Source organism: Prionailurus viverrinus, chromosome E1, assembly GCF_022837055.1.
Source record: "Prionailurus viverrinus isolate Anna chromosome E1, UM_Priviv_1.0, whole genome shotgun sequence".
Lineage (NCBI taxonomy): Eukaryota > Metazoa > Chordata > Mammalia > Carnivora > Felidae > Prionailurus > Prionailurus viverrinus.
Window position 1 is genome coordinate 14,085,347 of NC_062574.1, and position 27,841 is coordinate 14,113,187.

The 27,841-nt window shown below is 55.9% G+C and overlaps 1 protein-coding gene and 1 long non-coding RNA gene across 5 annotated transcripts; one reads left to right on the plus strand and one right to left on the minus strand.

The window, feature by feature from the left end:
* Window positions 1-363: 363 nt before the first annotated feature.
* Window positions 364-26,515, minus strand: LOC125151178 (uncharacterized). Of its 2 annotated transcripts, XR_007146665.1 has the most exons (4): window positions 26,106-26,515; window positions 10,946-10,952; window positions 3,591-3,596; window positions 364-376 (listed from the first exon to the last, which is right to left on the minus strand). It is a non-coding gene; the product is annotated as an uncharacterized LOC125151178 (long non-coding RNA). The 2 variants fall into 2 exon arrangements; XR_007146664.1 differs by lacking the exons at window positions 364-376; window positions 3,591-3,596; window positions 10,946-10,952 and adding exons at window positions 7,357-7,367; window positions 24,913-24,916.
* On the plus strand, window positions 1,267-21,299 carry CLUH (clustered mitochondria homolog). 3 transcript variants are annotated; one of them, XM_047831724.1, is made up of 26 exons: window positions 1,267-1,469; window positions 8,238-8,440; window positions 8,588-8,759; window positions 9,786-9,929; window positions 10,128-10,252; window positions 10,352-10,506; window positions 10,588-10,713; window positions 11,035-11,182; window positions 11,397-11,489; window positions 12,291-12,985; window positions 13,861-14,084; window positions 14,280-14,384; window positions 14,519-14,619; window positions 15,491-15,643; window positions 15,736-15,798; window positions 15,916-16,160; window positions 16,392-16,476; window positions 16,634-16,787; window positions 16,867-17,006; window positions 17,712-17,792; window positions 17,867-17,992; window positions 18,074-18,195; window positions 18,465-18,558; window positions 18,649-18,783; window positions 18,883-18,956; window positions 19,746-21,299. In XM_047831724.1, the coding sequence occupies exons 1-26, from the start codon at window positions 1,370-1,372 to the stop codon at window positions 19,930-19,932; spliced, it is 4,050 nt and encodes a 1,349-aa protein (XP_047687680.1). In that variant the 5' UTR covers window positions 1,267-1,369; the 3' UTR covers window positions 19,933-21,299. The 3 variants fall into 3 exon arrangements, with proteins under 3 accessions (XP_047687680.1, XP_047687681.1, XP_047687682.1); XM_047831725.1 differs by having other exon boundaries at window positions 14,283-14,384; XM_047831726.1 differs by lacking the exons at window positions 1,267-1,469; window positions 8,238-8,440; window positions 8,588-8,759 and having other exon boundaries at window positions 9,795-9,929; window positions 10,132-10,252.
* Window positions 26,516-27,841: the final 1,326 nt, after the last annotated feature.

The following is a 27,841-nucleotide window of genomic DNA, read 5'->3' on the forward strand; positions in this document are numbered from 1 at the left end:
GTCAAGTGCTATGCTCAAGGTTACAAAAACGGACAAGGTAGAGGTGGCAGGAGGCAGATTTCCAATCTAATCAAGTAGTAGGTTCATACACCTTCCTGACTGCTGGCCTTCCTTGTACACCCAGTAGTCAGGTCTTGCTTTTATTTCCAGGCTTCTTGTGCGATGGTTCAAATGTATCTGCCCCGGTCTAGTTCGGCGCCCCCTCATCCCCCACACATCAGCTAGAGCATTTCTCACCTCCCTTCCTCCTGCTTAAATGCTTAAAGACTTTCACTAGCTCCTCTCCCCAGCACCTGTACTCCAGGACAAAGTCCACTTTTCTCTGCAATTTTTACGAGGCCCTAGGACCCGCCCTAGCCGGCCTCGGCAGCTTCAGCTTTCCAATTCCCATCAGATCCTGGCAACTGTCAGGAAATATGCCTTAAACACTTTCCAGGCCTGTGCGCGAAAGAAAGAAAGTCCCCACTCTCTCCACCTGGAGAATGTCAGCTCACTGGCAAGAGCTGGTAAAATGTCACCTGGGTAGCATTCTCTGACCTCACTCCTCAGTCTCCACCAAAACCCAACACCTAAACTAATGAAAGACTGTAAACAGTGTCTAGCCTGTAGATTTAGCCTGACCCAGCTCTGCTTCTTGCTCTCTGTGTGACCTTGGTCTCAGCTTCCTCCACTGCGAAATGGGTATAATGTACCAGCCTGCAAGTAAGGACTCATCTGGTGGGAGGTGTCGGAGGCCGCTGGTAGGGGGGAGCACGGTGTAGCTCAGGGCAAAGTTTGGCGGCTCCATTTCTGACACTGCTTACCTTTTAGTTGCCCTGCACCCCTTCTTCAGGAAGCTAGACCCACCCCAGCCCCACCCTTTTTCAAGCTTGGTGAGGAGGGCGCTGTGGGTCACCGCAGATTAGAGACCGCGTGGTCATTTGGCTGATTTGCAATAGGAAGCAGAGGGCCATTGGGGGAGGGGACGCTGAGCAATGGCAGTCCTAGAAGAGTCACTACCCAAGGTCAGGGCGCCCGCGGGACAGGCTGAGAACGGCAAGGACGTCTCTCCGCAGCCCCGCCTCTCAAGGGGGCCAGAAGCCTCTCAGTACCCTGAGTCACAGTGCGTTCCCTTTAAGGCGTTCGGGAAAGTCACCGCCTTGGTGGACGGCCAATGAGGCGCGGTGCGTTTTGTCCCTCGCGGGCTTCCGTGGGCCGGGCCGGGCGCGGGGGCGGGGCAGGGGAGCGGCGGTGGGGTCAAAGGCTACAACGCGCACCACGTGGGCCGGTGACTCCGTCCTTCCCGCAGCGGCCGCGGCGCGCAGGGCACTTGGGTTAGTGGCGCGGCGGGCGGCGCGGACAGCCAAGCCGGACGCCCGCTCCCGCCGCCATGGTCATCAAAACGGACGAGTTGCCGGTCGCCGCCCCGGCCGACGGCGCCCGGGAGCCCAGCTCGCAGGCCGGTGGCAAGGGGCGGCCGGGCGCGGCCGGTGAGCGAGGCCCGGGCCAGCGGACAGCTGGGCGGGGAGGCTGGACGGGACAGAGCGGGCGGGTGGGTTCGGGCTTTACGGGGACCGCCGCTTTCCCTCCTCCCCGGGCCGGGTTGCATCTCCCCGGGCCGCCCCCGCCCTGAAGGTCACCTTCACTGTCGCCCCCGGCTGCGGCCTGGGATTCGCACGTGGGGTCCCGGGGAGGACAGCGTTAGGGGGGACACGTGCGCGCACACGCGGTTTCGGGGTGCGCCGCCGCCGCAGACCGGTGGAATCGGTGCCCCACCCCCTCCGCGCGCGGGCATGGGGAACCCTCGGGGCTGGGGTCACTGACACTTGGCTCCGTCCGGCACCCCTCGCGTAAGGATCTCAAGCATAATGTACCAGCCTGGAAGTACACAGCGTTTCTGTACACAGGGCTGCAGCCCTGCGAGTAAGGCTCAACCTGGGACTTCCCAGGTTTGATCTGTAGGAAGAGCGCGAGCCGGGGGTGGGTGTGTATTGTGAGGGGGCTTCTCTAGTTCATTCCCAGAAACAATGCTTTAACCCCAGGTCTTCAGGCTCTGATGTCTTCCCTCTTCGGTGTTGGCGGGATCTGCAGACCTAAGGGTCTGCTTGCGTGGAGTCAAAGCCAAACTCCTTGGCAGGAGGAGGTGTTTGTGCCAGAACTTGATCATTAACCCGCCTTATTGCGAAAAGTGGATCAGCTCAGGATTGCTGTTTTTAAGGCAAAGGTCATTAGTGTGGAGTGGAGCTCCCAGCTGTCCCCCACGGGGGCTCTGTGGAGGTGGCTTTGGGAGTGGCTGCCGCTCTTCTCTGGTGGGTCCTGCTTCATCTATTTCTCCTGGGCTTCCTCTGTTCCTTCCATCATGTCTTAGACTCCAGCCTTGAGGCTGAAAGCCCTTTCCCAGGGCCTCAGTTGTCATCTCCAAATCATCCTCAGGGCCTCGGGGCTGGGCTGTGGTCCTTCTCTCCCCTGGATGGTGGTGGGAATGTAGAACTACCCCTGTCTTCCACTCCCCCCAACTCTTCTCAGCAGGACTTGTCATCTTCAGCTCCCTTCCTAACTTCAGTGAGTCAGGATGGGAACAGTATTAAGTAGGCTCTCTGACCCTGTCACAGCATAGTTACCTTGTATTGGGGGTAGGTACTGTAGCAGCTTTGCTGATTGCTTAGATGAGGCCAGGGTTTGGGCAGAACAGCAGATGCTGATGACTCCAACCTGCCAGGCTGTAATCTGATGTGGCTGTGAATCAGTGGGGCAGGCCAGATAAGCGGAGGTCCGGTCTGGCAGATTTCCCTCCTAGCAAAGAGACCTGAAGAGATAAAGTGACTAGCCCAAGGTCACACAGTGCTTTAGCTGTGGGGGGCATTTGGATTTCTAGCTTATGGTTGACATGCCAAGGCTTCCCTGATCTATCCCAGAGGAAGCCGGGACAGGCATGTTGGTTTGGATTATATGCTGAGAACATGGGGACTGAAGAGGGGAGAGTCTGCCGGAGGATTTCTCCGAGGGCTTGTGTAAAAAAGCCCCATCTCCACTATGTGCTGAGAGGCTCTGTCTGGGGCAACCTGGGTCAGGGGAAGGGCACAGCTGTTCATTTTCTGGAAACTGGGAGCATGATAGTGGTGGGACATTGGCTCCTTATGTCTCTGGGAAGCTAGGATAGATAATTAGAATTTGAATTACAGCCGGCCTGAAGCTATTCAAAGAAGTAGGGTGGCCTTAAATGGAGACCCCCCCCCAACCCCCCAGCAGGCTCCCATCCAGGCTTCTGACCCTTAGGACCCAGCTGTGGAAGGCTCTCCAGTCCCTTTGAGGAGGTAATCAAGGCCTTTTGGGGTGGGGGGCAAGGGTCAGTTACCTTCTTGGGAATAAAGCTGCTTTTAGGGGTTAAGAGAACAGGCAGGTTTTTCAAGTTCACAGTGGTGTGTCAAGTTCCTTCTGCCTAGGGGAGGGTTCCTTGGAGTTGAGGCCCAGACAGAGAAGGGGGCTGGCAGACTGGGGAGGAGCTTGAAGGCTTAAGGGGAGCTCCCTGACAGAATCCTAAAGCTCTTGATTTGGGGAGGTCTGAGTAGACTGGCTTGAGGATCACTTAACTATCTCCAGACCTTGCAGACATGTCTCTGGCCTGGGGGGAGAGAAGGAGACAGATGCCCATATCATCAGGGTCTTCTGCAGGCTGCCTGCCAACCCCTACCCTTTCCTTTGAAGCCCTGTTCCCTGGGAGGGGGTGATGTGTCTTTCCGGGCCTTACTTCCTGCTGGAGCCTCACCTGCTAAGGCCTTGACTGGGGCGGGGCCTGGCTCTGGCACAGTCTACTGAGTGAGGCCATGCCAGGCTGGGGAAGACACAGAGGCCACCTGGGATGGCCTAAGTTTCTTTTCTAACTCCTCCTTTCTGCTGCTCATGGGGTCTCTGCTCCCAGGCCAGGACAGGGGTACACTTTATCTCCACATTCTGACCCAGTCAGTGAGAACTAGAGGTGTGTATATGCAGTGTGCAACTTGGGCCACCCCTTCCCATTCTGCAGAGAACCATCTTTTGTCCTTTCCCGAAGGCCCAGATCCTCAGGGCAGCCCCCTGGGATATGAGAGGAGGGGATGTAGAGGGTTGGAAGGGTGCTGTGGCTGGGGATCGATCTGCCTCCTGGACTAAGCCCTGAGGCCTGGAGGAGGAAGGGGTACTGTGTACCCAGTGGGTGCTGCAGCCTTAAGGAGTGGCACTCAGAGGCATGGGTTTGGGCATGTGACAGACCTCTTTTTTCTTGACCTGGCTTGGCTGCCTGTTGACTCCGGGTCTTGGGGCAGCTTGCTTCCTAGCCTTCTGGAGCCTCAGTTTCCTCAAGTGAGATGAGCTGGTTGAGCTGATTGAGGGACTTGCTGTGGGATGGGCCTAGAGTGAGCACTGACTTTCTGGGAACCAGAATGGAAATGGTTGTTGTTGCTACTCGGAGGTCATTGCCAGGCTGCTCTGCCCCACCCCCTTTTCCAGAGGGTTAGGGTGTGATTCGGAAGAGGGCAGGATAAGAGGGGCTCTGCCTGGGCCTGGCCCTTCTTACCATCTGGCCAGTGTGTGTAGGCCTTTGTGGGGCCTGTGGAGAGGCTGAGGACCTGCTGTGTGCCTGGCCATCAGGGCTGCCTGGGACAGGACTGGACTGGAGGGGAGGGGGCCTGGAGTGAGCCTGGCTCCCCGCCCCCACTCTGGTTAGTATGGATGCCGGAGCAGTGCTGGCTGGGCCCTGGCAACAAGTCAGAGGCCCTGGGAAGGCGCCCTGGCGAGGCTGGGCATGTTCCTTCTCCACAGCCGAACAGCCTTCGGCCTCTTGCTGCCAGCTCTGTTTTCCCTGAGGGAGAGACTTGGTTTTCTCCTGGCAGCGCAGGGGCTGCTGGGAAGGGAAGACAGAGCCTGCCAGCTCCGTGGTGGAGCTGGAGGCCCGGGGCACGGGTGCAGTTGTCCTCTGGGAGATTGAGGGCCCATCCCCCCTCCCACTAGAACCTGTGACTGTCAGAAAGAGGAGAGCGGCCAGGTCACCTGCAGGGGGCAGCATGAGCCAGAAGCCTCAGCCAGCCACTTGACCCAGGAGGCAAGGTGCTCAGAGTCTGTGACTGGTGGACGGGGTGGCCACTTCATGGCCTGGGCCTGGGTCTGCACCAGCTGTTGCCGGCAGCTGGCTGAAGCGGTCCTGCCCACCTCCACTGGGGTTGGGGCCGAGGAGAGGACCCCTTTGCTGGGCCTTGCCCCTGCCAGCCTGTCCCCAGGGCCCTCAATCCTGAGAGGCCCAGGTACCCCAAGCTGGGCTGGGTTCTCCTGCCCCCCTAATGGCTTCGCTAGCAGCGACCCCCTTTTTGGTGGGTACAAGGAAATAGGCCTGAGCACTGGTAGCAGCTCCACCTGGGGTCCTGGAGCCACTGGGGCCTCCTGGCCCACAGCTGTCCTTCTGGCCGACCTTGAGCAGGATGCGAAGCAGGGGGAGTGTGCCCTTCCCAGGGCTGCCCCAGCAGGCCTGGCCCCACTGAAACCCGAAGCCGGCCAGAGCTCCAGCCCTGGGCTGACCAGCTGCATGGGGGCGAGGATAGTGGCAGAGGCCAGAACAGGGGACTCAGGCAGTGCCGAGCCTGAGCTGGAGAGCTGGCTGCCTCGCTGCCATGGTGGTCCCGAGACTCCAGAGCCCAGGAGAGAGCAGCCTCCAACTGGACCAGGTGGGCTGTGGGGGGCAGCAAGCCAGGTGGTCAGCCTGTTGTGGAGGTATCACTTGGCCTTAATCCAGTGGTAGGGAGACCTTCAGGGTTTCTCAGAGGAAGGAGGAGGGGAATGGAGGCTACTGGGAACCAGCCATGGTCCTTTGAAATCTGGTAGGGGATTGGGTACTCCTGGGACGTAACCTGGTGCTGAGGTACCTTCTGGGCAGGCAGGCTCCCGGTCCAAGGCGAGAGGGGTGGGAGCTGTGGCCACCTTTGCCTTTCTTCCCTGTCCCCCTTTCCCATCCCTCTTAGCCCAGACTCGGAGTGCAGGCTGCCTGTCTGGGGCCGGGTATCTGACTTCTCGCTTCTGGGGTCTTAGACCTCAAAACTGCTGTACCGTGCTGGGGGGAGCCCTTCTTGCATCTGCTCCTATTCCAGGAGCTTTCCCACAGCAATGTCTTTCTCAAGGACCCAGTTAGGGGAAGTGCCTCATATCTGCCATTCCTCTTGCTGCCTTTTGGAAGCTGACCAAGCACCGCCCTTCTCCCCACCCTCCTGCTTGTTTGTCATAGAGTTAGCCTGATTCTCCCTTTGGGGTGGCCGCTTCCTTTAGGGGCTTGGGGTAGCACTGCCTGGGGCTGCGGGCTCACTAGAGAGAGGTCCTTGTGTGTCCTTGTGGTTTTCCAGAATTTTCCTTCCGGTCTGGAGGGGTGTGCTGTGGACAGGGACGGGGGCGATAACAGGCCTTGAAAATCCACAGTGGCCATGATTGAGGGCAGTGTGTTGGCATGGTGGTGTGGGCTCTTGACGGGGGATCTGGGGTCCACTGTTGACCTTGGACAAGCCTCTGAACTTTCCTGGGCCTCAGACACCCTTATTTGGGGAGAGGAGGAGGGAGCTATATCTCAGCTCCTGGCGGTCCTGTTTATCACTAAGCTGAGGGGACACGGGGAAGAGGGAGTGGCTTCTCTGCACGTCCCCGTGGTGTACCCTTCTCTGCTGGGCTTATCTCCTTTCCTGAGGCCCCTGGCTCCACGTTTATGGTGGGTCTGGGTAGGGCCCACATAGGTCTGGGGAGAAGGCACCTCCTAACAGTAGGGCGGAAGAGGTGGGAGCAGAGCTGGGTGAGCTGACCTGTCTGGAGCTCTCAGACAAGCAAGGGGCCTGTTTGGTTTCCAGGCAGACCCTCGTGGAAAGGCCCCAGGGCCAAATGGGTATCCAGGCAGGCTTGTGTTTTGCCGGAGTGTTTGTGAGGAGGTCCTTGCTCCCCAGGGCAGGGAGGGAGCTCTCCTTTATTCCCTTTAGTGTCTGGGCAGAAAGGGAAGGTTTTGTTCCCTGCTTTCTTCTCTTCCCCACAGCTTGTGAATTGGGTGGTGTTCACAAATACTGGACTTAACTCCACATTTGCGGTAATTAATTCATTAATTCAGTGCCTTTTTGTTGAGTGCAGGAAAGATGGAAGGAAGATAGAGCTGCGAGTATGAAGAGTCCCCCAGAATGTCATAGAACAGTGTTCTGGGAGGTGTCACCATGTCTCTGGAGCAGTGAGGAGGCAGTACTCCTGTTGTCAGGGATCATTTGGGCAGGCTTTAGAGAAGGGGGTTTATTTCACCTGGGCCTTGATAGATGAGTAGGAGTTTGCCCGCTGGAGTGGTATACTGAGGGCAGTGTAAACTACACAAAAGCACAGAGGTGGGAGGGAAGATGTGTATCCTGCATGTCAGGCTTCCTGGTAGTTTGGTGTATCTCAGACCTTGACAAGGAGAGCGGCAAGAGTTGAGATGTACCTCAGGCTGCCTGAGAGCTTTGGCCTAAGAAGCTTGGATCTGGTTAGCAGTGGGTTCTGAGTGGTGACTTGAAATAGGGGATAGTGGCCTGTATTGGGGCCATGGCCTGCTTGGAGATTAGGTTGGGTGACTGGGGGTGGAGGGGCTTTCACCAAGCAGAGGCCAGCTTGTGGAGGAAGGTGAATTCCATGTCAACAGGATGAGTCTTTGGTGATGCCTAAGGGATGGCCACATGTTGAAAAGCTTGAGCGAGGCCTGGATTGGCCAGGTTAGCTGCATGATGGGAGGGCATTGGAAGTCCTGGGAGATCAGGTGGGATGAGGAGAGGCTGGGGCCCCGGGATGCCCACAGCCTGGGCTACCGGAAGGGGATGGAGCTGGAGAGCAAAGAACATGCGAACAGTGGCTACCAGGGAAGGGGAGGAGAGAGTGAGCCATGGTGGGTGTCGCTGAGAAGTCCGACACCTCAAGGCCAGAGAAGACAGTTGGGTTTGGCCCTTGGGGTGGCTTTAGGGAGACTGATTTGGGTGGGTGTGCTCAGATGGAAGCCAGACTGGAGGACTGAGGAGCAGATGGCAAGGGAGGGCCCACCATGTGGAAGGGAGAAGGCAGCGTCCTACAGGTGGCCAGGGTTGAGGGAGAGTTGTGTGCCCAGTGTGAATGGGACTGTGGAGTCCGGGGTGGGGCTGACTGAGTCTTGGGAGGAAATGCGGATGCCATTCTCTAGGGGCCGCGTCCACCCAGGTGGATGAGGCCGACGGCCCCACTTGATTCAGCTCCTTTCTTGTTACCCGCAGCGCTGCCATCAGTCGTGCTACTGAATGGAGACTGTCCAGAGAGCCTAAAAAGGGAAGAAAGGGCTACTGAGCCGCCCAGGGAAAATGGTCTGGATGAATCCGAGCCAGGAGAGGAAACGACTGGACAGGAGGTCATTGTCATTCAGGACACAGGCTTTTCTGTGAAGATCCTGGCACCTGGGATTGAGCCCTTCTCTTTACAGGTAAGTGGAGGAGGGTGCTGGGGACCAGAGCATGAGCCTGTTAGGATAAGGCTGGAAAGGCATGCCTGGTCATCACTTGTCCTAGCCTCATACTGTAGGGAAAGCGGTATGTCCTCACCAGGGTGGCTGGGGCCTTTTGCCTGGTAGGTGTCCCCCCAGGAGATGGTACAGGAGATCCACCAGGTACTCATGGACCGTGAAGACACGTGTCACCGCACCTGCTTCTCGCTGCACCTGGATGGCAACATGCTGGACCACTTCTCAGAGCTGCGCAGTGTCGAGGGGCTGCAGGAGGGCTCGGTGCTACGCGTGGTGGAAGGTTTGTCTGAAGTTGGGCAGCCTGCCAAGGGAGGGCGCACAGAGGTGGGGCTAGGTGGCACTCCACCCACCCCCACTGCTATCTCTGTGTCACAGATGAGTGCGTGGAGGCTCAGAACAGGGTGGACCTTGTGGAGGCAGGATTGGAGCCCAGGTCTGTTCCTCAGGCCTTCACACATGTGCCCTCCCACATTATCGGTTAAATATCAGAGTCATGATTTTTTTTTTTTTTAAAAATGGTACCAACCAAGGGCTTATAATCAGCCTAGTCAAATTCTATAGACAGAAAAGTTAAATCTCATAAGGAAACTAAAGTTTCACGGCTCCCAAGTAGACAAGTCAGGCCCAGTGTGGAGTGAGCAGCTGGTGTGGTGAGACTGGTTGGTTATAAAAGCTCCCATGAACTTGGGTCCCCAGGGGAGAAGTAGCTCAGGGGTTCTGGGCAGTGTGTGAGGTTGTTGCGAACACATATGGAAAAATGGAACCCAGCTGTGCCCAAACTTGATGAGGAACCCTCTCTTCTCCCCCAAAAGAGTCTCCATTAAAATTCACAAAGTATATACTGGGGGGCAGTGTTGTAGTTATGGGTCCTGGTAAGTCCTCGGGCCACCCCTGTGCAAGAGCTGCCCTGGAAGAATAGGTCTGAGGCTGCAGTGCAGGGCCCAACAGTTCCTTGGGCCTGCGTGCCTGTGACACTTGTGAACGAGAGCAGGGGCCTTTCGGTGAGCTCCCTGAGGCCTGGGTGTGCTTCCAGAGGCATTTCTTGTGCCCTTTGACAGAAGGTTCTTTGCAGACAAGGATCTCTGCCTGTTAGCAAGCAGGTGTGTGTGTGTGTGTGTGTGTGTGTGTGTGTGTGTGTGTGTGTGTTGAATCCAGAACTCCAGCTTAATGTGCTTATAATGGAATTTGTAAGTGGAGGCCTAAAATTTGAAAATCAAGACCATCGTGGAAGCACCATGGCAGACTTCTCTGTACTGGGTGGGTTGTTGCAGCGGCGAGCAAGGCCTGCCTCTCATCCTCCCAACAGAGCCATACACAGTACGTGAGGCCCGCATCCACGTGCGCCATGTCCGAGACCTGCTCAAGAGCCTGGACCCATCTGATGCCTTCAACGGGGTTGATTGCAACTCCTTGTCCTTCCTGAGCGTCTTTACCGATGGCGACCTGGGAGGTGCGGGAGGCATTGGGACTGGGGGTTGGGCAGAGGATCTTAGAGCAGATTGGCCAGGGGCTGGTGAAGGGGCCGTGGGCCGGGCCTTCCTAGCAGGAGGGGGCAGGGCTGGAGGCATCCAGACTGGGGCCATTTTAGGTGGGGAGATAGTTGGCCCCTGCGTGGCCCTGTGCTGACCACCAGCCTCGGGTCCCTTAGACAGCGGGAAGCGGAAGAAGGGCTTGGAGATGGACCCCATTGACTGCACACCACCTGAGTACATCCTTCCAGGGAGCCGGGAACGGCCGTTGTGTCCCCTGCAGCCCCAGAACCGTGACTGGAAGGTAGGACTCCAGAGCAGAGCCAGGGAGCAGCAGGTCTCTGGCTGGGCGGGAGCCACCTACCTGGAGGCCTGGCCTACTCATTCTTGGCCATGCTTGCAGCCTCTGCAGTGCCTGAAAGTTCTTACCATGAGTGGCTGGAACCCACCCCCTGGGAACCGCAAGATGCATGGGGACCTCATGTACCTGTTTGTGATCACAGCCGAGGACCGGCAAGTCAGCATCACGGCATCCACTCGGGGCTTTTACCTGAACCAGTGAGTCCCTGTTCAAGCCTGTTCCGGGTGTTTGGGCAGCCACCCAGGGTGTCCTGCGCAGCAATCACCCTCTTCCCACAGGTCCACGGCCTATCACTTCAATCCCAAGCCTGCCAGCCCCCGCTTCCTCAGCCATTCCCTAGTGGAGCTGCTCAACCAGATCAGCCCAACCTTCAAAAAAAACTTTGCCGTGCTGCAGAAGAAAAGGTGGTGTCTTTGCTCCGTCTCTGCCCCTTGCCTCACATCCCATGACGGGGTGGGGTGAGGCTACCAGCGTGAGCTCCATCGCTTCTGCCCCAAGAAGCCATGCCCTCAGCCCCCAGCACCCCAGAGCCTCCCTTCAGGGAGCTGTTAGCCGGGCCCCAAGATGGCAGCCCTAGGAGAGGTGCCCATTTGCTTCTGTTAGACTTTCCGGTGGGGGGGGTCTCGGTGCAAAGACACAAGAGCTGGTGGGGGCTTCAGAGAAGGAGGCTACGACAGGGCTCTGAGCTTGGCAGGCTTCCCCATCTCCCCCTCTCCCTGCCACAGGGTCCAGCGCCACCCATTCGAGAGGATTGCCACCCCGTTCCAGGTGTACAGCTGGACAGCGCCCCAGGCAGAGCACGCTATGGACTGCGTGCGTGCGGAGGACGCCTACACCTCCAGGCTGGGCTATGAGGAGCACATCCCTGGACAGGTGCCTGCAGCCTGGCCCTGCCTGCCCCGGGCTCTTCTCTCCTCTCCCCTGCTGGGGGCCAGGCTGGGTTCTGTGTGCCTCCCTGGAGGCTCCATCTACTTGTCTGTCTCGTTCACTTGGGAGCCTGTGAGGCTGTTCACGAGGAGGTGGAGGAAGGGGCGCCCACAGCGGGTCTTGGGGCTGGGGCTGAGCTGGCATCTCCGTCCCTTTGCAGACCCGGGACTGGAACGAGGAGCTGCAGACGACAAGGGAACTGCCCCGCAAGAACCTGCCTGAGCGGCTCCTTCGAGAAAGAGCTATATTCAAGGTGCCTACGGCTCTCGTGCCTGACTGGTAGCCTCAGGCCTGTTTGTTGCCTGCCGAGATGTCCAGACAGGGTGCCTTGCAGGGCGTTGGCTAACTTCTCGCCTCCGGCAGAGCAGGCTACCCCAGTTCTGATTTTTGGCCTCTGTGACACTTGGGAGTCCATGGGCTGGGTGGGGTCAGGGGGACCTCCTTCCCTGTGGGCTGTGTGACAGGGTTCTTCCAGCCTCCCACCCGCCACTGTCTGCCTTCAGGACCTCGCCTGGACACACATGTGATGTTATCTAGAGAGATGAGGGAAAAAGAAGCTTTCAGAAAAGCCGTTTTTAATCTCCAATAATCTTACTGCCTAGAGATGGTAATGGTAAAACTAAGATCTAAGTGGTTTGAGTACTAACTTTGCCAGGGGCCGTGTCGTGTGTGATCGGCATCATCTCTTGTAATCTGTCAGACACCTTGTAAAGGTCGGTAACTTTTGTCGTCGCTGTTTTATAGACAGAGAAAACAGGTCTGAGAGGTGACCTGGCCAACTTCACCTGGTACATAATTGGTGGATCGAATACCTGGTCCAGCCCTTCTCTTTGTTAATCACTAAGCTCTGCTGTCTCTGAACATCAGTGTTAAATGTTTTTCAAAAAATGGGTTTCTTGTGCTTTTCCAAGTGTGAGGAAGCTAAGGTTAGAGCCCCCGGGCCCTCGGGGCCGTCCACTTGCCTCTGCTGTCTGGGTGAGCTTGGCCAGGTGGGCCCAAACCTGTGGCTCTCAGGGATGGCGCCTTTCTCACCCCCCCTACCTCGACCCCTCAGGTGCACAGCGACTTCACGGCTGCAGCCACACGGGGCGCCATGGCGGTCATCGACGGCAACGTGATGGCCATCAACCCCAGCGAGGAGACCAAGATGCAGATGTTCATCTGGAATAACATCTTCTTTAGCCTGGGCTTTGATGTTCGTGACCATTACAAGGACTTCGGTGGGGATGTGGCGGCCTACGTGGCGCCCACCAATGACCTGAATGGTGTGCGCACGTACAACGCCGTGGACGTGGAGGGGCTGTACACGCTGGGGACGGTGGTGGTGGATTACCGTGGCTACCGCGTCACAGCCCAGTCCATCATCCCTGGCATCCTGGAGCGGGACCAGGAGCAGAGTGTCATCTACGGCTCCATTGACTTTGGCAAGACGGTGATGTCGCACCCTCGATACCTGGAGCTGCTGGAACGTACTAGTCGGCCGCTCAAGATCCTGAGGCACCGGGTGCTCAACGACCGCGGCGAGGAGGTGGAGCTCTGCTCCTCCGTGGAGTGCAAGGGCATCATCGGCAACGACGGGCGCCACTACATCCTCGACCTGCTACGCACTTTCCCCCCTGACCTCAACTTCCTGCCCGTGCCCGGCGAGACGCTGCCCGAGGAGTGCACCCGCGCCGGCTTCCCCCGGGCGCACCGGCACAAGCTCTGTTGCCTGCGCCAGGAGCTGGTGGACGCCTTTGTGGAGCACAGGTGAGGGGCCAGGCTTTTGAGGGCACCCAACCAGTAGACAGTTCTGGGGTCTGGTCCTTGACGGGAGACGCTTTGGAAGGTGAAGAAGAGGGGCACCTGGGTGGCTCAGTCAGTTAAGCAACTGACTTCGTCTCAGGTCGTGATCTCGCGGTTTGTGAGTTTGAGCCCCGTGTGGGGCTCTGTGCGGACAGCTCGGATCCTGGAGCCTGCTTCGGATTCTGTGTCTCCCTCTCTCTCTGCCCCTCCCCCACTCACACTCTGTCTCTCTGTCAAAAATAAATATTTAAAAAAAAAAAAAAAAAAGGTGAAGAAGAGCCAGCTTTGGCCCCAGTCATTACAGTCCCAGCACCGCGCACTGTGACCTCACGCTCCGCTACATGGACATCAGGAGCTTTATGTGGGTGGAAAATTAGCAGCCAGCTAGCCCAGTGGCTCTCGGCCGAAGCAGCACTCTTCCTCTGAGGAGCATATGGAAATCCACTAACGTGTTTTTAATGTTCCAGCGCCAGGCGGTGTCACCGCTGCTGGCATTTGGTACTTAGGAGTCTGCCACATCGAATGCCCCTCACCACGATCAGTCTCCTCACAATGCCAGGGGGGGATCTGTCTGTTTTGAGCTTGGCCCGCATGGAGCCCCTGGCCACTCCTTTGCTAACACTCCAGATGTCCTCTTTCTGTGGGGAAGATCCCGGGTGTGGCTGTGACCTGCTACTGCCTGATGGAGTTGCTGGGGTGGGAGGTGTCCACGTGCTGACACAGACCAGGGGTCTGGGGCCTGCCCCTGGTCCCCGCAGCCAGCGGGAGGCTGCCAGGCCGGCGAGGCTCCCGGATACCGTCTTCCCATCTGGTGCTCTGCCCCGTCTGCTGCGCTCTAGGTACCTCCTCTTCATGAAGCTGGCTGCCCTGCAGTTGATGCAGCAGAAAGCCAGCAAGATGGAGAACCCCACCTCACTGGAAAATGGTGACCCCCCCTCCTCGGAACCTAAGCCTGAAGACCCTCCGGGGCCCGAGGCAGGAAGTGAGGAGGAAGGCGGCAGTGCTAGCGGCCTCGCCAAGGTGAAGGAGCTGGCGGAGACCATCGCCTCAGACGACGGGACAGGTGGGGCTGCTGTGCATGGGGGGAGCGGGGAGCCCCGGTTCTGTCCCGGCAGCTGGCGCCTGCCAGCGGTGGCTTGCCCCAGCCCTGAGAGAGGCCGGCAGATGTCTGCGCGGAGCCGGGGGAGGCCTGGGGTAGCACAGCCTCCACCTCTGATGGTGGGGCGGGGCTACCTCCGAGCCGGCCGTGTCTCCACAGCAGACCCTCGGAGCCGAGAGGTGATCCGCAACGCGTGCAAGGCAGTCGGCTCCATCAGCTGCACAGCCTTTGACGTCCGCTTCAACCCTGACATCTTCTCACCAGGCAAGTGTTACATTAGGACGGGCAGGATACCGTGGGGGTCATCTTGGGGCCCTTGGTCTGGCGGGTGCTGGCCTTTATCTTGCCACCCCTGCATCCCTTCTGCCTGGCTCAGGCCTCTGCTGTCCCTCCCACAGGGGTTCGTTTCCCCGAGTCCTGCCAGGAGGAAGTTCGGGACCAGAAGCAGCTGCTGAAAGACGCCGCCGCCTTCCTGCTGTCCTGCCAGATCCCCGGCTTGGTGAGGGAGGGGCCACAAGGGTGGGGGGCTGCACAGGGCATGCTGTTAAAGGGCCTGGTGCTTCATCCATCTGATTCTGGAAGCTTGTGGAACCTTCGCAGGAGTAACTCCTTTAGACCTGCTGATCTGTGAGGCAGGCGGGGCAGAGTGCTTGTCACCCTCGTACATACAGATGGGGCTGCTGACCAAGGAAGGCCTCGGGCGCAGGCTCTGCTTCGCTGGGCCTGCCACAGGGGCCGACAGCTGGGGGTCTGGTCCTCCGAGTCCCTGTGTGATGAGACAGCTGACAGAGGGGGCACTGGGGCATCTGGAAAAAAAGGTGGGGGGAGGGTCCTCTCCTCACCCTCGTAAGCTTAGTACATAGGCTTCTTGGATGATGGAGCCCCTGCTCCCTACTGAGGTAGCCCCACAGTCGGGTGGCACGCCGGTCTCGGATCTATGAGCCCAGTGTTCTGTGCCAGCTGCCCTGGCCCCCAGCCTGTCCTCTCTGAGGCTTGACAGAGCTGTGACCCCGAAGTGGCTGCCTCTGCCCTATCCTGCGTGGTCCGGGGAGAACCTGTGCTGCCTTTTGGGCTCTGCCAGTGGGGCTTCCTCACCTCTGCTCCCCTGCTGGGAAGCACCTGCTTCCCTGTGACTGCCATCCCGTTTTCCTGTCACTTGTGCAGAAGGCTGGGGTGGGGGGGCACGTTCTCACGTCCTGGCTGCCACTTTGTTTTTTTCCCTCTTCCCAACTGGGAGCTGGGGTCTTAGTCCCCTCCTTCCCTCAGGGCCTCAGGATGGCATGAGCTCCCCACTCCCCTCCCCCGGAAGACCCAGGGTGGGAAGAGGCAGAGGGCCCAGGCTAGGGGCCCTGACCTGCTGCAGCCCGCAGGTAAAGGACTGCATAGACCATGCGGTGCTGCCCATGGATGGGGCCACGCTGGCTGAGGTGATGCGCCAGCGTGGCATCAACATGCGCTACCTGGGCAAGGTGCTGGACCTGGTGCTCCGGAGCCCGGCCCGAGAACAGCTGGACCACATCTATGTGAGTGATACTCGGGGCGGCCAGGCCGTGAGGCATTGGGGCTGGATGGAGGCCTGGGGCCCAACCAAGACTCCCTTCTTGAACCTTTGCAGAAAATTGGCATTGGAGAGCTCATCACCCGTTCTGCCAAGCACATCTTTAAGACCTACTTACAGGTATTGCTGTTCCCACCACAGCCTGGGGGTGGGGGGTGGGGGGTGGCAGGTGGGATGGGCAAGAGCCCTGGGTTGGGGCCTGAGGGCCCTTGTGACTTGAGTCGAACCTCCTCGCAGGGAGTGGAGCTCTCGGGCCTCTCGGCTGCCATCAGCCACTTTCTGAACTGCTTCCTGAGCTCCTACCCCAACCCTGTGGCCCACTTGCCCGCCGACGAGCTGATCTCTAAGAAGAGGAACAGGAGGAGGAGAAACCGCCCCCCGGGGGCAGCAGATAACACGGCCTGGGCTGTCATGACCCCCCAGGAGCTCTGGAAGAACATCTGCCAGGAGGCCAAGAACTACTTTGGCTTCAGCCTCGAGTGGTGCGTGGCAGCACGGGGTGTTGGGCTCTCCACGGCCGCGGCGCGGGGGCAGCGGTTGCAGGGTGGGGGCTGGGACTGGAGGGAGGGAGTAGTGGAGGGCTGCTTGCCGGGGTGATGAGGGGATGGGAACTGGTACTTGGGCTTGGTCCTTTGGTGGGGAGGCAGCCGTTGACTCAGGGGGCAGAGACGGGGGCTGGGCCGCCCAGGCCCACCTGCCACCTCCCCCCACAGCGAGACCGTGGACCAGGCTGTGGAGACCTATGGGCTGCAGAAGATAACGCTGCTGCGGGAAATCTCCCTGAAAACTGGAATCCAGGTGTGGATGATTCAGGGGGTCCCTCCTAGCTCCCACAGGGTCAGCAGGAGCGTGGGGGGAAGTGGCCTTCTCTCGACATGGGGTGCTCAGTCGGGAGGTGCTGGCCGTTTGAGCCCAGGGTTGAGGCCACCTTCGGGCTTTGGGCTGTGTCCCCCAGATCCTGCTGAAGGAGTACAGCTTTGACAGCCGCCACAAACCCGCCTTCACCGAGGAGGATGTGCTCAATATCTTCCCCGTGGTCAAGCATGTCAACCCGAAGGCCTCGGATGCCTTCCACTTCTTCCAGAGTGGGCAGGCCAAAGTACAGCAGGGTGCGTGGCCAGGTGTGGCTGGGGGGTGGGGGTCCCCTGGCTCGGCCCTGACCTTGCCGCCCTTGGGGGTGCCCTGCAGGCTTCCTGAAGGAGGGCTGTGAGCTCATCAATGAGGCCCTGAACCTGTTTAACAACGTGTACGGAGCCATGCACGTGGAGATCTGTGCCTGCTTGCGCCTCCTTGCTCGTCTCCACTACATTATGGGTGACTACGCCGAGGTGGGCCTTGAGCACCCTCCGGGCTGTGTCCACAGAGGCCGTGGGGCCCGGCCTGGCGCTGGGGGATGGCAAGTGAGGGAGCTGGGGCCATGTTCTCACTCCGTGCCGCAGGAGGCGGGAGCCCAGGCCTGGGGACCTGAGCCCCAACGGTGGGGCTCAAGGACGCTGTTCTCCTCAGGGGGTCCCCTGGGAGGATCAGGCAGAGACCAGGGAGACCCCAGGGAGTTGCTTGTCCTGCCTGGGAGAGCTGCCTCGCTCGCAGACGGAGTGCTTCCTGGGGACGCTGGGAACGATAGTCTGAGGCTCACGGTGCCGGGTGCCTTGTAAGAGCCACGGGGAAGCTGTCGGGAACGTCGCTAAGCATTCCTTGGCCTGCTGGAGACCACCTGCCTGGTCATGGGGCGGGTGCACTGTAGGCCTCCGCTTGTCCTTCAACCGTAGACTCTTTCATTTATGTGTGCCTTTTTTTTTTATTATTACTGTTTTAGATTTATACCTAAGCATAGATTTTGTTGGGGCGAGAGACTCAGGGCGAGCTATTTAAAAATGCCTCGGAGTGGGGCCTGGCCTTCCATGCTCACAGCAGCTGAGTTGTGAACACTTCTCTGCTGAGGAGGCTGCGCTGCTCGAGGGCTGCTTGGGGGCCGGGCAGACTTGATGTGGGGTGGTACCCGCGCTGGGATGATAATTCCCCACCTCTCCCAGGCCCTGAGTAACCAGCAGAAGGCTGTGCTGATGAGCGAGCGAGTGATGGGCATCGAGCACCCCAATACCATCCAGGAATATGTGAGCAGTTGGGGGCGTGGGTGGGGGGTTGCGCTGGGACCCAGGACCCTCTCCTGACTCCGCTGCCCCTGCAGATGCACCTGGCCCTGTACTGCTTCGCCAGCAGCCAGCTGTCCACGGCCCTGAGCCTGCTGTACCGCGCCCGCTACCTCACACTGCTGGTGTTCGGGGAGGACCACCCCGAGATGGCGCTGCTGGATGTGAGTGCTGGGGAGGGGCAGCGGGGCTAGCCCTCGGCCTAGCGAAGCAGCACTGACCGGGGCCCTCCCGACCGCCCCCAGAACAACATCGGGCTGGTGCTGCACGGAGTGATGGAATATGACCTGTCGCTGCGCTTCCTGGAGAATGCGCTGGCTGTCAGCACCAAGTACCACGGGCCCAAGTCCCTCAAGGTGGCCCTCAGGTGAGAGCCCATGCTGGGTTAAGGGCATGGGGCGCCCAGGGCCGCAGGGACATGGTCCCGGAAGGCACTTCGATTGAGGGTGGACATGGGATCTGGCAGCCTGTCTTCCATCTGACTCCTGAGGGATTTTCTCTCAACTTGCATCTCTTCTCCAAGTCCCGGGCTTCTTTGTTGCCCTTGGGTGGATTCCAGAGGGGAATCTAGAGTAGTCCGAGCCCCTGCGCCAGGCCCACTCATGTCCCTTCTGCGCCCTGCACGCCTCCTTGCAGCCACCACCTTGTCGCCCGGGTCTACGAGAGCAAAGCTGAGTTCCGGTCAGCCCTGCAGCACGAGAAGGAGGGCTACACCATCTACAAGACCCAGGTGGGCCGCGGCAGGGGCTGAGGGGGCGGCGCCGGGCCCTTGGGCCGTGGCTTCGCTGACCCTTTCCTGCCTGTGCCACCTACCCCGTAGCTGGGCGAGGACCACGAGAAGACCAAGGAGAGCTCCGAGTACCTCAAGTGCCTGACCCAGCAGGCCGTGGCCCTGCAGCGCACCATGAACGAGATCTACCGCAACGGCTCCAGTGCCAACATCCCGCCCCTCAAGGTACGCTGCCCCCCCCCCCCCAACTGCATGTGCACCCGCCCTACCCCCCACCCTCCGGCTTCCCCGCGCGCTCACCGGCTCATTGGCGCCGCCCCTCAGTTCACAGCCCCCAGCATGGCCAGTGTCTTGGAACAGCTCAACGTCATCAACGGCATCCTCTTCATTCCTCTCAGGTGAGGCCCCCGCTCCGCTTGCACTCAACTCCCATGTGGAAGCAGGCTTTCGGTTTTTCTTTTTAAAATCTGTAATTGCTTGTTGTGGCTCAGAACTGAGAAGTACAGCCAGTGGTAAGAAGTTCCCGGTGAATCTTTTCAGGAAATAGCCACGTAGTTGAGCAAGCACATGTCTGTAATCTTTTCCTTGTATTTATTTGCACAAAAATTGTAGCAGACTGCGCACGTGGCCGTATCTTTCTGCACTTACTGTCCCTTAGCAGCCTTTTCCTTGTCAGTACGTAAGAGCAGCTTCGTTCTTTCTCTGGTTTCCCGCTGCCTCCGTGTGGGGATGGGGTCCTGCTGTGGCTCTTAGAACAGCGCTGCCTTTGTGGGCTTCTCGGTCCTGCTGCCCTTCCACCGGCGGAGGACGTGGGTTCGGTCAGCCAGGGGCTGGGGTGCTGACAGCGTACCTGCCGCGTGTGTCGCCCCCGCCCCACTGCCACCTTCCGTGTGTGATCTGCTGTGGGACAGACCACGTGGCACTGCGGATCGGAAGTGAGGGTAAAGGCTGAGCAGGAGCCGGGCCTTAACTGGAGGCTGTGTCGAGTGCACCATGTTCTTACTGTCTTCGCGCTTAGGGGCCTTTTTGCTTTGCGGAGGGGAGCGCTAGTTCCACACGTCTCTCCCCCCACTGCAAAGAGCGGAGCCTGATCTTGCCCCAGGTTCAATTTTAACCAAGGCCAGTAAGGTGACAGAGGGCCCAGGCTTGCTCTGACACCTGCCCTTCATCCCTGTCCTTCTACTCAGCCAAAAAGACTTGGAGAACCTAAAAGCCGAGGTGGCACGGCGGCACCAGCTCCAGGAGGCCGGCAGAAACAGGGATAAGGCTGAGGAGCCCATGGCCACCGAGCCTGAGCCAGCGGGGGTCCTGGAGGATTCAGCCTCCCAGCCCCAGGCCGCCAAGGACCCTTCTTCCCCGGGCTTGCAGGGGTAGGAAGGGAGAGACAGACGGACAGTCAGCCAGCTGCCCTGTTACCCGGTGATCCAGACTCCAGGAGAAGGGGGGGCGTGCCCTACAGATCAGGAGAGGAAACCAGTCCCTCTTCTGCCATGTTTCCAACCCCAACCCCACCCCAGCATCCTCCTGGGACCCTGGCCTGGCCTGCCTGCCCCCCTCCCCCAAAGATGTTTTTGCACTGGTTCAATGAATATACGATGCAGAGGCCTAATTGAAGACACGCAAATGAAGTGTGTGGGCATCGGCTCCCAGTCGGGGGGGGGGCAGGTGCCCCCTCCGGCCCCCCCATCCACAAGCAGGTGTGTGCGAGCGAGTCCGTGCCCGTGAGTGTCTCGATCCGTCCTTCCTAACTTGTACATAGCCCCGTGTCGGTTCTGAGTGGATGACGTGAAGATGAGATTTCTCAGGTCATTTGAATGTTTGACATTATGGCTGCTGCTTCTGCTGCCTCTGCCCCTGGGCCCAGCCTGGCTTAGAGTCCAGGTTTGAAGCCAAAAGAGGGGAGCTTTCCTGTGTCCTGGGAGGGGGAGTCCGAGCTCTGTGGCAGGGCTGGAGGGTTGGGGGTGCACTTTAGCTTTGTGGTGAGGCGAGAGCTGCAGGGGCTTTACCGGTTGTGACCGGGCCTTGCCTTGCCGGGCTGGGGGGAAGGGGGAAAGGGCGGGCAGTGGTGGCTCCCTAGACACCCTGTTCCCGGCCCTGGCCTGTCTGCCCTTGGGCCCCAGCGGGAGGCAATGCCTCCCCACTTCCTGCCCCTCAGCAGGAGATAACTTTAGGGGCTACAGTCTGAATGTATCCTTCTCCCCATTTTAACCGGAGCTGCCTGACGCACAGTAGGGCCGGGGCAGGTGAGGGGCTGGGGCAGCCGGGGCTGAATCATGGATCCTGAGGGGAATTTACTAGATACAGGAGTGATTGCCACTTGTTTGTGGAGCCCAGCTCCCTACCTGGTCCTTGTCACACAAGCACCTCCTACAGAGAGTAGCTCTGGGGTGGGGGGTGGAGGGGCCACCGTGGAAGGTAGTGGCTCCCACGAGCCCCAGCTGCTCCCTCTCCCGCCCTCCTGCGCCGCTTCCCTGTGCCTGCTGTTGGAGCCCTGATGGGGTGGGGTGGGGGGTCGCCGCCCTGGTGAGCTTGAGGGAGCCGGTCAGGGCTTGCGCCTCTGCCCTGGGGGCTTTGTGGGGAGCTGCGGATGGGTATGGTCTGTCCAGATACCTTGTTTCAAAGGCAGTGGGTGTGAGCTGGCAAGCGAAGCCTCCCCACCGCTGATCAAGAACTTTTTCTTGTTTTTAAACCATCACGTCTTCATTTCACATTGGAATAAAGTGAGTTTTTGAAACCTGCTGCCCCAGCCTCTCCTGTGTGTTCTGTACCAGTCTTGTTGTTGCCAGAAATATTACTAGTAGAAGGAGTGTTTTGTTTTGTTTTTTAATCTTATTTAAAACCAAGTTAGTTAACATAGTGTAATAATGGTTTCAGGAGTAGAATTTAGTGATTCATCACTTATATATAAATAGAGAGTTTTTTGTTTTTTTTTTTAATGTTTTTATTTTTGAGACAGACAGAGCATGAATGGGGGAGGGGCAGAGAGAGAGGGAGACACAGAATCGGAAGCAGGCTCCAGGCTCTGAGCCATCAGCCCAGAGCCCGACACGGGGCTCGAACTCACGGACCTCGAGATCGTGACCTGAGCTGAAGTCGGACGCTTAACCGACTGAGCCACCCAGGCGCCCCTAGAAGAGTTTTTTAAAGCATATGAATATCAATTAGTTTAAATTCAACATTGTCCTTATGATGTTGAAGTGGGAGGAGAGGTTAGAGTCATAGGCACCCAGCTAGGGTTTACCTGCCAGTCATTAGACCCAGAAGAATGGCCCAACAGGTAAATGTCACCTGTTGGTCACAGAATTAGAGGCTGGGAATCTCTCCTCCATAGAGCTGTGTGTGGTACGTGTTAGAGTGACGGCCAGTTGGGGTGAGGGGTGCTGTGGGGTGGGGGCCCAGGCCCTGTGCCTGCTGGCCTGGATGGGTTGCTGAACACCAGATTTGTGGCATCTACTCTTGTCCCTTTGTCGGAGTCAGGAGAACTGGGAGCATCCCCCAAGGGACTAGGAGCCCTGGAATGGAGGGGGGTCTGAGGGTTGCCACCCTAGGGTTAAGTTTCAGTCAGCCAGGTCTCAGGGGAAGGGGTTACCATGTAGGTGGGCTCGAGGGGCAGGGCCTCGGAGATAGGTGGGTGCCTGTGAGCGGTCTGCTGCCAAGAAGAGGGGAGGTCTCATAACTGGTGGCTGCTGTTGGCCAGCTTGAGCGGGTGGGCTCAGCAACATGCATACTCCAGTATCTTTTTGAATTCTTGGAGATTTTGTGTGTGTGTGTGTGTGTGTGTGTGTGTGTGTGAGATATTCTCTGAAAAGAAAAATGAAGTTCTAACATCTGTTCCTTTTTCTGAGCCAACTGAAGACATTCTTGACCTTCAGGTGTTTTTAAATTTTAATACGTTTTATTTTGAGAGAGAGCACAACAGTGCAAGTGGGGGAGAGACAGGGGAGAGGACAGAGAATCCCAGGCGGGGTCCACGCTGTCAACACAGCCCGATGTGGGGCTCGAACTCACAAAAGTCATGAGATCACGACCTGAGCCTAGATCAAGAGTCGGACACTTAACCAACTGAGCCACCCAGGCGCCTCCGACCTGAAATTTTCTAAGCAATGCCATTGAGTCACCATTGATGCTTGATGTTTGCTTGCTCCCCACACCCCCCACCACTTTCCTTGACAGTCTCAAGGTCGTGTTCTGAACATTCCTTCCTATAGCCTTTATCCTGTGAACACCAGCCATGTGTTTCATGGCACGTCTCGAATGGGGGCATCGTCTTGGAAACCTGAGGAATGGATCGGGCTTAATTACCACTGTACCTACAGTCACCTGAGAGGCCTGTTTTCATGGTTGATCCCTCACGTGTATTATGCTGTCTGCTACCTTTTGACAACCCAGATGACAAGGGACTGTTTAAAGGAAACAAAAGCCTCTAAATGTGAAATCCACCCTTTTCCCTTATCTTAGTTGACAGATTATAATTTTTTTTTTTTTTTAAAAGGGTGAAGAATGGTGTCCAGAAAGGGTTAGCGTGAGAACTAGCATTTTGGGTCCTGGTCTGTGTTGATGGGCAGCTGTTCAGGATCTGAAATTAATTTGTGTGAGCCACAACTCCCCTCTCTCATGGATGCCATGCTAGCCTTTCGCTTTCCAAAACTCTGTATTTGGGTTTTTTAACATATGCATGTTACTTTTCCAAGTTAAATATCTTAAAAAACAAAAACAAAAAAACTATCATCACCAAGTTAAGCTTTTAAGATTGTATCATCTGTCTCCACTCCTGCCCTCCAAACTGCCATTGTGAAATGAGTATTGGGAGAACTTGGACTTCACCAAGGAATTCCTATGTATCCTGAAGCTGAGAATAAGCGGATTTCCACGTTCCTGCTGCCAGAGTCTAAACTGTCAAATCAAACAAGGCAGGCATAATCAGGACACCTACAGAGGACAAGTGGCCCTCCTCAGATGCAAACTGAAATACCCCCACTAAATAGGCAAACCCATTGCTTAGAAAAGACACTAAAAAAATAACCGAGATGCAGACCATGCAGGACCCAATTATCCTAATAAAGTCACCTCCTATAGAATGGCTTAAGAGCTTTCCTTTAAAAAAAATATCTTTCATGTTTATTTTTGAGAAGGAGAGAACGGGTAGGGGAGGGGCAGAGAGAGAGAAACCCAAGCAGGCTTCAAGCTGCCAGCACAGAGCCCAACACGAGACTCGAGCTTGTGACCTGAGCTGAAACCCAGAGTCGGATGCTTAACGGACTGAGGCACCCAGGCGCCCCAGGAGTTTTTCCTAAATTACAAGCGTAAGCAAGGATAATCCTTGCTTACCGATTCCCAAGCTCCACCCCTTCCTAATGGCCCTCCCACATGGTGCCAGTGGTAGAGGGCCTCAGGGATGGGATGAGGGTCATTCCTGCATTACTGAAGGTTAACAAGTTGAATGAAAGATGTCACAAGGTCCTTACACTTAGCTAATAAGATGCTTAACACGGGCAGAACCAGATAAAGGAAAGAACATGTGCATTTGGGTTTGAGTCCCAACTCTCTAGCTTAATACCCTTGCTGTATGTCCTCACCTCAAGTGAACCTGTTTTCTTGCCCATAGAAATGTACTACTGTCCACCAGCAGGGAGAATAAGTGTGTTGAAAATAAGGGTGTTGGTGCCTAAGAAGCATTCAAAATGTTAGGTTATTTTCCCTCCCCTAGTCCCTCCACTTCCACTTTTTGGGGCAGAGAATCCCAAGCAGGCTCTGCACCATCAGCACTTGGGGTTTGAACCCACAACTGTGAGATCATGACCTGAGCCGAAATCGAGTCGGACGCTTAACCGACTGAGCCACCCAGGTGCCCCTGCGCTTTTATTTTTAAATTAATTTTTTAAATTAAGTAAACTCTATGCCCAACATGGAGCTGGAACTCACGACCGCAAGAGTCACATGCTTCTCCAACGGAGCCAGCCCCTCCACTTTTATTGAAAGGCTAGCGACCCAAGTAGGAATGACCATACAGAATATTCACAAAAGCAAAACTCCACGTGTCAAAGTGATGGCGATCAAGAGTTCACATCATAGCTGTGGGGCCACTCGTCCCAATTTCTTATTCAAGAAGTTGCTTGAATTAGTGGTTTTCAAGCTTGAACCTGCATCAGAATCATTTGGGTGGCTGGTTAAAACAGATTTTTCAGATAGATGTTTCAGATAGAGTATGTCTGAACTGGAGCTCAAGAGCTTGCATTTATGAGTTCCCAAGTGCTGCTGCTGGCCTGCTGGGAAATACTGAGAGTCATTTTCCTAGAGAATTCTGGTAGGTCTCTCAGTAAAAAATTGCACGCAAACCAAAGCCGAAACAGCGACAGAGCTGCCACATCTAGGATGCAGCACCATTTCTCCACCAAGTCTTCCATTTCCTATCCCTCATCCTACCTCGGGGACACACCCAACTATGAATGTTGGAAGCTTGATGTGATAGACCAGTGAGTTTTGAATAGCTACCTGCATTTCAGAATCCTGACACTACAGCTAGGATTCCCTACCCCTAGGGAAAGTGGTCAGGCTCACCTTCTGCATCTTAAGCTGGGGGTAAAGAGGAACCCTGCAGGGAAAGGGAAAAGCTGCAAAAGCCAGAAAACTCGAACTAAGCAAATTACTTTTGTTGCTCTTGGCCCAGCTCCCCATGTGGGGGTGGGGAGGTAGGGGAGAGGCTACTCCCAACAGAAGGCAAGAAAACAACTGGGCTGGAAGTAAAGAGCCACCACATCATTCAACTTGTCCTTAATACATGAAAAAGGCTGGAGACTTCATGGCCACTACAGGTGCCGAGCGGTAGTAGGGGACGGAAGGTAGGTCATAGGCAACATGTATAAAGCAGAGGGAAAGCCATGGGGCATCTGGGGCAAGAGTGAAGAGGATTTTGACATTTCAACCCAAATTTAAAGTACTTAGAATCTTCCAAGAATCCAAGACCACTGGCCAGAACAAGAGGCTCATTCATTAATAGAACAAAGGGGACAGGACCCTTATCTCTGGGCCCTGACCACAAGAGGGGCAAGTCTTCTTGGGGGGGGGGGGGGGGGACTTTTTTTGCGGCTTACAACAGGTCATTCCTGGCATCATCAGCTCTCTGGTGCCTGGGCAGATGAGTCCCTGTCGGAAAGGGCTGCTGGAGGGGAGGGTGGTGCCTCAGAGAACAGTCTGAGCTCTGCAAGTCCACCACCATGGCAAGAGCTCCTGCAGCCACCGCTCCTCGATCCTGATCTAATAAGGTGAAGGAAGCAGACAGTAAAGGCAGTGCCACCGCTGCCCTAAAGAAAAAGACTTCCATCAAGGCCCTGCCACCAATTTGCATCTTACTCTACGACAGGTGTTGAACACAGCCCCATTTCCAATGAGGACTCCACTAAAAAGCTTTAAGTCTGCACAGGGACACAAAAAAAAAAAAAAAAAAAAAAAAAAAAAATCACATCTAGTTTTATAGGCATTTAATAGTTTACCAATTGGTACAATAGGATTTTTTAATATGCAGAAAACATGAATAAATTTTGTTTTACACAGTCTGAGAGCAACAAATCTTACTGTAAAACACAAGAGCAATATTATATACATTCCTTTACTGATTTTTTTTTTTTTAATTGTGTCAATATCTTCAGTTAACTCTTACAATCTGGGAACTGTTTTCTCCAATCACCACCACCTCTGCAACATTCATATGAAATCAATGCTTGCCTTCATGTCAGTGTCAGATCAACTTCTAACTCGAAGATTTTGTGTTTGTTTCTATCTTCAGAGTGAGCTTTAGGGATGCCTGAAGGATAGGCAGGACAAGAAAGCAGCTACTTACATGATAGAGTGGAAAGATAAAAAGGCCAGTCCAGTCCAGTTGTGACTTGTAAATCCAGCTTGCCCTCCCCCCCCCCCCACCCTACTGAAAAGAAAAAAACAAAAAACAAACAAACAAAAAAAAAAACCCAAACCTTTTTCACCAATTTTGTACATGTCGCTTCTCTACCAGGAGATTCTTCTTTGCATCATCTAGATTAATTAACACATTGGACTTATATACAGCTGGACAGAAAGAGTAACCATTTTAAGTGCCTTTTCCTTCAACAATTTTAACTTCAGTTGCTTAAGGATTATCAAGCCACCACTGTCAACAAAACAAAATATCCTTTACTTTTAAATAGTTTTTCTTTAAGTGAATTTAAAAGAAAACTATTTAATGCGTGATTTTACCTGGAAGTTCACACAGAAACAGAAAGAGGCAAACAGGAGAGCAGGGCACTGACAGTAAGGAGACTGGGCTTGGTGATCTAGAGCCAAAGCTTCCGAAGACTACAGCGAGCGCTCCACAGCCTGGACGACTTGCTAACACTAGTGATTTTTAGAGCAGTGCTCTGGGCACACCATTGGTCACACCACACATAGACAAAACAGGACGGTCTTAGTCTCCTAAAGTGCAAGATGCCATGTCAAAAAGCAACTATTCTCCAAGCAACGTCTAAACCACAGTTTCTGTGGCTCGCACTTCCGAGAGTGCAGCTAGGACTTCTTGGGCACATTATATCAGGGTGGCACTGGAATGTCTTTTCACACACACAAAGTCAAATAATCATCTGAGGATGCAATTCTACCAGCTTTTTATTTCTTAAATTAAGTGACCAATTTGATTGAGAAAGTGACAAAGCAGCAGTGAACCTCTAAACCAGTTAATAAATTCCTCTACTTACAATCCAAACCAGTAACCTCATCATTGTACTTATCCCAGGCAAGGCACAGGGTTAGACAGCAGACAGAGAAAACGGAGGAAACAGGAAGAAAGGGCATCAACAGGGCAGCGTCAAACAACAGTGCAGGAAACCGCTGCACATCCGATTCCGGATTATGGATGGATCCACTCTCCCCCACCCCCCTTCATTATTCAAACAGGGCTCGTTACATTTGGATCCAGTTGAGGACCATCCCTGAGATTCAATGTTTGCTGCTTCTTAAACGGAGGATGTCTGGTAACTCAACTAAGCAGCAGGCTGTGGCAGTCTCCCAAGTAAGGATAACTTTGTTTACAGAGTAATATTGTTTCTCCTCCTTTGTCAATGAAAGTCACTGTGTGCTGCAGGGGGGAAAACCCAGTGGACAGCAGCTTTGTTTCCTCCTAAATCGGTACCATTTTTTTCCTTTATTGTTCGTATCTATGAGTGATTTCTAGATGTTGTGGCTTACCCTTAAACAATTCGTGTTGCTACATGCTAAAAATGAATTAAAATACAAGACATTTATACATGTACAAACA

Excerpts from the sequence above, each read along its gene's own strand:
- CLUH (XM_047831724.1), top strand. The coding sequence starts at position 1,370 with ATGGTCATCAAAACGGACGAGTTGCCGGTCGCCGCCCCGGCCGACGGC. Across the intron at positions 14,085-14,279 it reads CGCCTCAGACGACGGGACAG|CAGACCCTCGGAGCCGAGAG; the intron begins GTGGGGCTGCTG and ends GTGTCTCCACAG. Across the intron at positions 18,957-19,745 it reads ATCCTCTTCATTCCTCTCAG|CCAAAAAGACTTGGAGAACC; the intron begins GTGAGGCCCCCG and ends CCTTCTACTCAG.